Below are 9,941 nucleotides of genomic sequence, written 5' to 3' on the forward strand. Positions count from 1 at the left end.
ACTGTCCACCTTTACTTTTCCTCAGCCAAATAGAGGAGTAACAAACAGCAAAATCACTAGCCTATGTCGATCTCAGTAGAGGCTGGTGGGAGGAGCTATAGGAGGTAATGTAGTACATGGAATTTCCATATGTTTGATGGGTTTGATACCGTTCCATATATTCCATTCCAGCCGTTACAATGAGTCCATCCTCCTATAGCTCCTCCCACTAACCTTCTCTGGTCAATCTACTATCCCCGCATAGTATAACATTTTGCCTACCTATTCTATTGGTCAGCTTGTCATTCTGTGCCATAAAGAAATTCCAAACAGACACTGGGACAGTTGTGGGACGATAGATCCCAAATTCATACAACCACTCTCCATAAAAGAAAAATGTAAAAGAAATAAGGCTGACGCAAGTGGTTTCATGTGACAGATGAAAATATCATTTTGAAATTTTGAAAAAATAAGATCTAAAGATGCAACAACTAGCATTGGTTGCTAATATAACTAGGATTGTGTCCATCGCTGCTGGGCAATGAAAGAAAGTTCATTTGAAAACCAGTAGAAATATCCTATTGGTTTCAAGGGCATATGAGGAAGTGCTGAGAAAATGATTCCCTCAACATTCCTATGGTCTGAATTTGGCTAGGCTACTTTAAACAAGGTAAGACATGCCTCTTAAAATGAAATATTAACAAATCCAGGTTTTAAACCATTGCGTTTATGGTTAAATAGTTTCAAAATGTTGACTGCCTCCGCTCAGATTACAGACAATGGCCTTCCTGTCCTTTCCTAGCGAACGAACAGTGATTCCAGTATGCCAACAGAATCAAGCTTTTAGATGTTAATATGAATTATCCTACATTATATTTATCAAACATGACTGGCGTTTAGTCTATATACAGTACCAGTCAAAAGTTTGTGATTTCTATTTATTTTGGACTATTTTCTACATTGTAGAATAATAGTGAAGACATCAAAACTATGAAATAACACATGGAATCATGTAGTAACCCAAAAAAGTGTTAAACAAATCAAAATATATTTGAGATTCTTCAAAGTAGCCACCCTTTGCCTTGATGACAACTTGGCATTCTTGAATGAGTAGGTGTGTCCAAACGTTTGACTGGCTACATGTTCTGGGTCCTCTATCATGTCAGCATCGGTATAGGCTATAGCCAATATGACAGGCTATCCCCTACACTCCAACATGTAGGCTAGTCTTTTATGTACATTTACATACACTTAGGTTTTCTTAACAGAATAGCTTGTGTTTTTTGGTTTTCAAATAAATTTAAATGGGCTATTCTGGTTAATGGACTTGGTGCCCTGGCAGATGGCCTTGGTACCCTGGCAGATGGCTTTGGTGCCCTGGCAGATGGCCCTGGTAGATTGGGCACCCCTAGAAGGCCAAATAGCCTTGCCCCTAAAATCAAGACGTTCCAGATCTGCTCATCCCCTACTCCACCAACCCCCACTGACCACTGTCCCCGTTTGATCTGAGCCCTAGAAAAAGGCTACCAAAAAGTACTCGTTGAAGCCTTCCCCCTTCCTCCCCACTCCTCTTCTCTGAACTCTGTGGTCCATACATGAAGCTCTGTGCACCAGATGCATGAGTTCTGACCGGTTGGCCACGCCTTCCCTCCTGGGTTCAGCCCACTACGTCCCCAACAGGAGTCAGCTAAACTCACAGAGCCTCAACTCACACTGGCTGTTGTTCAGCTGGTTCTGAGGAAAAGCCATCCATCAGCCAGCCATCCATTCAGACAGGGGAATCCCTCTCTTCTCCTCCTCTCAGCCTGTGCAACTTCCAGTCCATGTAGCTCCAAATGTTTGTCTGGTTGCTGGTGCTTGCCATGTGGACAGTGGTAGTGGTGATATTCTTGTGGAGCCAACACATTGAAGACTCAGAGAGAGGGCCTGTAGGGGGAGGTATTGCTCTACTGGAGGGGGAGGTATTGCTCTACTGGAGAGAGAGGTAGAGAGAGCCAGGGAGGGAGGGGGAGGGGGAGGAGGGAAGCGAGGGAGGGAGGATATGACTGAGGAGTAGAGTGCAGTTGAGGTGAGCGACGGGGAGGCAGGCTTAAGCCCAAGCACAGTAATCTAAGCAGCTGCCGCAGAACAAGTCCGTCACCCAAAGCACGTCTTTCTGTCTGACTCTCTCTCTCTCTCTCCCTCCCCATCTCTCTCTCTCTCTCTCTCTCTCTCTCTCTCCCTCCCCATCTCTCCCTCCCCATCTCTTTCTCTCTCTGTCTCTGTCACGGTCGCTCACAATGATTGGGGATTTTCAGTCTCCCCGTTTGACATAAGCAAGTTTTATTTCACCTGAGAATACATTTTATGATATGAGCAAAATGAACAGTAAGCTGTTTCGTTTTTGTTTAGTTATTTCTGTTTTTCCATGGAAAGGAGGGTTGGTCCCGATACCTTGTTGTGTTGGACAGACTTAACAAGATTTGTCTGAACACTTCTGTCTGATTGTTGTGTTTAAAATCCACCATGTAGCCAGAACCTTCTTGCTGTTTGTCCTGTAGGCATCAAAGTCATGCCACAAATTATACAAGTCTCACAGAGTTATCAGAGACTAAGTTCTACGGTGAACAAAATAAATGCTCAACAGTGTGTTCAAATACAGTTATAGCAATGGAATTAATAACAACTAACAATCATCTTGATTTGTCAGAATAAGACAGACTTTTAAAAACAGATAAACGACAGACCCACAAAGCTAAACACAACTTGGTTGAGACGGAAGGGAATCAGATTATGGGAACATTTGGCATCAAAAGGGAAGTCATCTGTACAATCATTATCAAAGTGCGTTCCAATTGCTGTTTCCAGAAAAAAAAGGTTGTTTATTAATGCGTCACTCCCAATGACGCCAATGGGGCGTGGCTTAGCCTTGATGCTAATTCTCATTTCAAAACCACGTCATGGGAATAATGTTTTTTCCAACATTGAACTGAGTTCCCTGACAACTGTCACTGCAAGCAAGTGGCAACGCAGAACGTTCTAATTCAACAACTACGCACGAACCACATAGTGCCCAAGTATCTCCCAGATGGCATTTTCCGTAACAACTGAACATACTGGGACATTATCCCACTCTGAAATGAAAGGTTATACATGCATTTTATGCCAGAAGTATTGATTTAAAAACGGGACAAACATTAATTCCAAATGAGTACAGATATCAACTGATTTCCAGTATACTGTGCATTGTGTTCCTTTTTTCCCCAACATACTTGCCAATGTCAATCAATGCATTATTTGTATGCTTTCAATAAGGGTTTCGTTTTCAGTTCTACATGAGCCATTGCCATTTGAGTTAACCAAAGCTAGTGTTTTAGGACAGTACCTAAACGTTACACAAACATATTAGTCAATAAAACAAAATGATTAGATACAGGAAACAAACCCTGTTTCAAATACATACATTAGGCACATTCTACTCATTTGTAAATACAAAGCAAACAGTGGGGGGCATCGCAATACTCATCTCGTCTCCTTTTCCTACATTTGCACAGATGTGAAGTAACTTGACTGGGGTGAGAGCTCATTTCTGGTGAGATCCATTACGTTATTTTCTACGTTGTATTCTCGGAACCATGCAGATGAAGGAAACGAGACACGGAGCAGACGAAGGAGAGGAGACGAGGAGCAGACAAAGGAGAGGAGGCCAGTTAATAGTATTGGAGATGCACCGAGTAAGTTGATCTGAACCATTGTCCACGACACTAGGTATATGTACACATTTTGGGCCCTGGTGTACAGAACCTAATGCTTATAACGTCGTATCACATTTGGCTGGAGCTCACGAAGCGTCATCCACGACACGATGACCTCAAAGATTTGGTCGTTTTTGGATTGGTTGCCTTGGTAACATAAGTGTAGATGACTCTCTGAGAGAGGAGAGAATGAATCAGATCGTGACTCAGACCAGTCAGATTTAGACTCAGACCAGTCAGATCTAGATTCAGACCAATCATATCTAGACACAGACCAATCAGATCTAGACACAGACCAATCAGATTTAGACTCAGACCAATCAGATTTAGACTCAGACCAGTCAGATCTAGACTCAGACCAATTAGATCTAGACTCAGACCAGTCAGATTTAGACTCCGACCAATCAGATCTAGATTCAGACCAATCAGATTATCAATGCTTAGTATATTATCAAGCACTACATAGACAGTTATAGAGACATTATTCACTCTCACCTTCACAAATGAGTTTACACCTATAAGCATTTGGCTACATACGAGGCATTACAACACTTTGCATCATAAGGTTGTATGCTGCCTGCTTATAAAACGTTATAGATGTTAATGAGCAGGTATTAGTGCATATGTGTTATGTTGTATTATGCATAACTCATAGGGCCTTATAAATGTGCTTATTATGCATTATGAAGAGAGTAGTCAAGGAAATGTTACCAATGTATGCAGTATATAAATGTACATTAGTATAAAGTAAAAACAGTTCTTTGTTTTACACAGATAGTATTTGATGTTATTGATCTTTTAGTCAATTAAGAACAAATTCCTATTTACAATGATGGCCAGGCAAGAGGCAAATGGCCTCCTGCGGAGATGGGGCCTGGGTTAAAAAACAAACACAAAAACGACAAACAATGAAAGACAAAATGGACAACACAGACAGGAGACACTGGCAACAGCACAAATACAACATCAAATTTAACAGTGGATGTTTGTGTAAAGTAAAACCTCATGCTTCCTTACGTAAGACAACGCAAACTAGTGACAACTACATGTCTCAACAATCTGTTCATGTATTTGTCCTTTGACCTCATCCAGGGACACCGGGTGCTGTAGATGTAGGTTGGCTTGGAGGCAATTCTGAGACCAGTGGGCTGAGTAATGAAAGAACCTTCTTCCACGCTCTGTTATAACGTTCGGGGCTCTTCATTTAAAACAAGATGGAGATCTGTACAGCACGTTGAGATATCAGCTGATGTAAGAAGGGCTATATAAATAAATTTGATTTGATTTGAGCTTGTACAGTTGATCAATTCCCAGCGAGAAGACAGGATGACTAAAATGGCAGTTAGAAATGATAACGTACCAGTGTTTGAGCCTGCGTGTTTCTAGTGATGTCCACTCGACAGCACTGTAGAGATCACAGCGGTGAGTTAGACGTCTCTGGTTGGTGACAAAATGAAGGGCTGCGTGATACACAGACAAGATCCTTCAATGTAGAGCTTGAGGCTTGCGCATAAATAGTACCACCATAGTCTAACAGAAAGGAAAGAACAACGAATCAACTCCTTTCTGACGGCAGAGAAAACAAAAACGGTAATAAAACCTGGCACAAATGCAAACACACGTTCTCCCAGTAGAGGACATTTGACATTTTATTGTTAACTTGGAAACCTGTTAACTGGTTAAGACTGAAAAAGGCACTGTATCTTATATAATCAGTGACATGCATGGAATTGTGAGTGACAAAGAAATCTGCATATCTGAGTCTAAACTCAATAACCTTCTCAACACTGATACGGGTGATATTCCAAGTATAATTGTATTGATGTTTGGATGATATAATTGGTAATCTGTTATAAAACATTTGGTGGGTTGAGTTGTTGGTGAGGAGCTGGCAAGGAGAACCCATTCTGTTGTGATTCTCTGTCTAGGTCTTGTCAACCTATGAAAAAACAGTAACCAAGCAACAGGGGAAAAAACTTGTGCAGTGTCAGACTATTCTGTTTGATCTTCCAGGCTCACACTAATTGATATCATAGTCGTGAAGAGGGACACGTATTGTTCTAAAAGTGCACTTGTTCGTATGGAGAAAGGAGGCTGTGAGACCTGTATAATGTATCATTGAAAGGACACTTGCACAATGGGATTGGTTTTGGTGGAAATACATTTTGCCAAGGTTTTGCACAAACTCAAAATGAAAGCTCTTGTAGGGACAGAATGGTTTGATTACAGGATATGAGTTTGTCTAGCCAGGGGTGTCTTGTGCTGTGAAAAAAACAGGATCACATTTGGAAAGAATGTGCATGAGTTTGAAGCTGTTGCAGAGACTGTTTTAGCCCAAAGAACTGGATAACACATACATAAACAATGCATTATATTGTCCCTACAGGAGCTCAAACTCTGGTCGCCACGAGTGAAGGCAGCAACCATAACCTGTGCGACAAGAACGTGAAATCTTTGTTACAATATATTATTAATCATTCATGGAGAATGTATTCACAATACATCTTCTTAGGACATCTGGTTTGATTACATGATATCTGGTGATTGAACCAGTGTTGTTTTTTCTCTCTCTCAATGATACAAAGCAGAGAAAAGCAGATCGTTTTTTATTATGTATGAAGACTGAAACGCTGTGGAACCACCCATGTTGGTCATAACTTCACAACCACTCAATTATGTTATAAATGCAACATAGTGTAACCACAGCAGTGCAAGTGTTGTTCAAGTGCAGTCAAAATGGTGTATTCTATATGATGGTTCCTCAAGGCAGGACTACACGCACTCTTAGAAAAAAGGGTTCCAAAAAGGTTTCTTTGGCTGTCCCCATAGGAGAACCCTTTTTGGTTCCAGATAGAACCCCTTTTGGGTTCCATGTTGAATCCTCTCTGGAAAGGGTTTTACATGGAACCCAAAAGGGAACCTGGAACCAAAAGGGTTCTTCAAAGTGTTCTCCTATGGGGACAGACAAATAACCCTTTTAGGTTCTAGATAGCAACTTTGTTTTCTAAGTGTGGATCCTTTTGAGTATTCCTTTTCACACAGAAAGTTTGATCAGACATAAGCTTTCCTCTCAGTGTTTTATCTAAGTGATCATCTGAATTACTTTTAATGAGAACACGGTCCTCAGAACAGTGAGCCTAATAGGGGTACTGAAGTCTTTGTGTAACAGTGAAAAAAATGAACTTCTCTTATTATTGTTACTTTGATTTGATATTTGAGAATTTAACCCATACGGCATGGGCTTTACTTTGATATTTGATATTATTGAACACAGATAATTGAACACTTAGGATGCGTTTACACAGGCAGGCCAATTCTGATCTTTTTCCCACTCTCTGGTATTTTGACCAATCACATCAGATATTTTTTTAGAGCTGATCTCTTGGGTCATAAGAACAATTAGTGGAAAGAAAGATCAAAATTGGGGTACCCGTGTAGATGTAGCCATAGATTATTGAACACATATAGCTTGGCCTCTACTTTGATTTGATAGTGGAGATAATTAAACACGTTTGACCATCAGCTTCAGTGTACATTTGTTCATATGACATGGGAGCAAACAGCATACTTTTAGAATGAAGTTAAATGTTGGATATGCTCTCTCTGATATCAATGAATCGTTTCTGAGAGAGGGAGAGCGTGAGCAAGAGAGTAAAGCACAGAAAATTGATATTCACATTGATGCCAATAGTTTGTGTTTCTGACTGAAGTTTATAACAAAACAGCACGCACAGGTTACTGTACACTGAATGTACAAAACATTATGAACACCTGGTCTTTCCATGACATAGACTAACAAGGTGAAAACAGGTGAAAGCTATGATCCCTTTTTAATGTCACTTGTTAAAACCATTTCAAATCAGTGTAGACAAACAGGAGACAGGTTAAAGAAGGATTTTGAAGATTTGAGACAATTGAGATATGGCTTGTATATGTGTGCCATTCAGAGTGTGAATGGAAAAGACAAAAGATTGACGTGCCTTTGAACAGGGTATGGTAGTACGTGCCAGGTGCACCGGTTTGTGTCAAGAACTGCAAGGCTGCAACAGTTTCCCGTGTGTTTCCCGTGTCCACCATCCAAAGGACAACCAACTTACTTGACAACTGTGGAATGCATTCGAGTCAACATGTGCCAGCATCCCTGTGGAACGCTTTCGACACCTTCTAGAGTCCATGCCCCGTCGAATTGAAGCTGTTCTGAGGGAAAAACAACTCAATATTAGGAAGTTGTTCTTGATGTTTTTATCAAAGAAATGTGTGGTTTACCCAGTAACCGGGTTTTCCACAGTCTATTGCGCACAAGGGAGGAAGCCTGTTGCTAGAGGCTATAGGCTATCTACTCAGTAATTACCTTACCATAATTTTAAATGTGACTTTAGTTAACAAAAGTTATTCCATGCAGATAAAGCATGCTAAATGAATATCCTACACATCATCCTAAATGAATTCACCTTCAGCAATGAGCGAAATGTTTTAAATAGTTATTTTCCAGAGTATAGAATAAGACATTTTATTATAAAAGTATCTCCATAAAAAGTTAACCATATTTACAAAACCAAAAATACAAGTAAAAAGATATTGCACACAATCATTATCTTCAGCATTAAAACATCAGTATCGGTTTTCTGGTGAGGTACCTTTTAAAAACCGAACTTCACAAAAATACTGGCAATAAATTGGTCATGGCAAACCCTAATTTACTCACACTTTCCACACAAACATTCGCATAAAGAGAACATGACAAATATGGGAACACAGAACAAATAAACCCTTGCAGGCGATCGTCTATAGACGTAATATGTTGAGATGTCCACGGTCAAAATAATAACTAGAACTAAAACAGGCAATTCTGCAACCTTTGGGATAGGCCTACACATACATCACTAGTAAACAACACAAGTGAAAATGCTTGTGTGTCCATGTGACACGTTATTGGAGCCGCAACTCTTGAAAAGTTGCAGTGTATGAAATGTGTAGAGACATAACTTATTTAATGGTGACGCCTAAAATGTTATAAAACTCTAGACATGAATAACGACATTTCTTGAATTTCCAACACTTTGTCTGTATTGATCTAGCCAGTCTCTCAGCTCAGAGATGCGGTATCCCTCCGGCCCTCTACCTCCTTGGTAGACAATCTTTCCGTCTTGAAGTATGTAAAGTCTATCGAAATATGCTCCATATGCGGCGTTGGACGAGTTATCCATGCTGTCTGCGACAACAAGGCACCCAGGGACCTCACGGTTCATTATTTGAGCGGCACTGAGTCTATCCTCGAGACAGCGGTGTTTGGGAATTTGGTAGGGAGCGTCAGAGCTCATCCATCCGTCCGACGGGTGCGCTTCCTCTATGTACACAACGACAGAGTCTGAGATATCAGCGTATTGCTGCACAACACGCTGGAACGCCTTCAAGCGTGTCATGAACGGTGGTCAGGTGCAGCTGCCAAAGTTTAGAATGAGCGGTCTCTTCTCTTTGGCATAGTCAAGAATCCGGTTGCATCTCTGGTCGCGGAGCTGCACAACTTCAGTGTTGGGCGCTACATATCCAAGGTGCGCCGATTTTAAGAAGTCCAGTTTATGGCCATGCCAAACGGCTTTGATTGACTCCCAGCTGAACATTCGATTAGACTCGGAAATACATACGGGGGGGTCGACAATATTTCCTTCTTGTTCCTTCATTTTGGGGAAGACCCTCTTTCTTACGCAATGAAAATCGAGAAACCACAGCATTATCGCTGCCAAGAAGAAGCGAGGCAGTAAAATAAGACAGACAATTGCATTTTTCATAGCCTTTACCGTATTCATGCCGACTAATAATCGCAGACCGCTAATATCTTTAGGCTATAGCTTCTAAAACTTCAGACAGACCGCGTTACTCTTGCGCTACGATCCTTTGCTAAAGTTGCGCTCTACTTGTAACTTCCCTTTTTATAGCACAGGCAGTGGATTTGAATGAAAAACACCCCGCCTCCAAACCGTGGCCGACTCCTCACATGGCGGGGATTACCTTCTATTAATTTAGGCTACTGATGATAGGAGAGGCAGAGAGCGAGATGTGTGTGTGTGTGTGTGTGTGTGTGTGTGTGTGTGTGTGTGTGTGTGTGAGGAAGAAAACGAAATGGCTGTGTGCGACAGAGATTGAATTCCGCCTCCTCCTCATAAGTAGCCTAAATGCCTGTCTTTCTCGTCCTATACACCTAACCGTGTATGCACATGCAAGGATTGA

At 41.1% G+C, this 9,941-nt stretch overlaps 1 protein-coding gene across 1 annotated transcript; it reads right to left on the reverse strand.

Moving 5' to 3' along the window:
- Positions 1-8,207: 8,207 nt before the first annotated feature.
- dio3a (iodothyronine deiodinase 3a) lies at positions 8,208-9,668 on the reverse strand. The gene has a single exon (XM_035742448.2). It carries the CDS (start codon positions 9,518-9,520, stop codon positions 8,735-8,737), a length of 786 nt encoding a protein of 261 aa, XP_035598341.1. The 5' UTR covers positions 9,521-9,668; the 3' UTR covers positions 8,208-8,734.
- Positions 9,669-9,941: the final 273 nt, after the last annotated feature.

This window comes from Oncorhynchus keta, chromosome 29 (assembly GCF_023373465.1).
Source record: "Oncorhynchus keta strain PuntledgeMale-10-30-2019 chromosome 29, Oket_V2, whole genome shotgun sequence".
NCBI classification, from domain to species: Eukaryota; Metazoa; Chordata; class Actinopteri; order Salmoniformes; family Salmonidae; genus Oncorhynchus; species Oncorhynchus keta.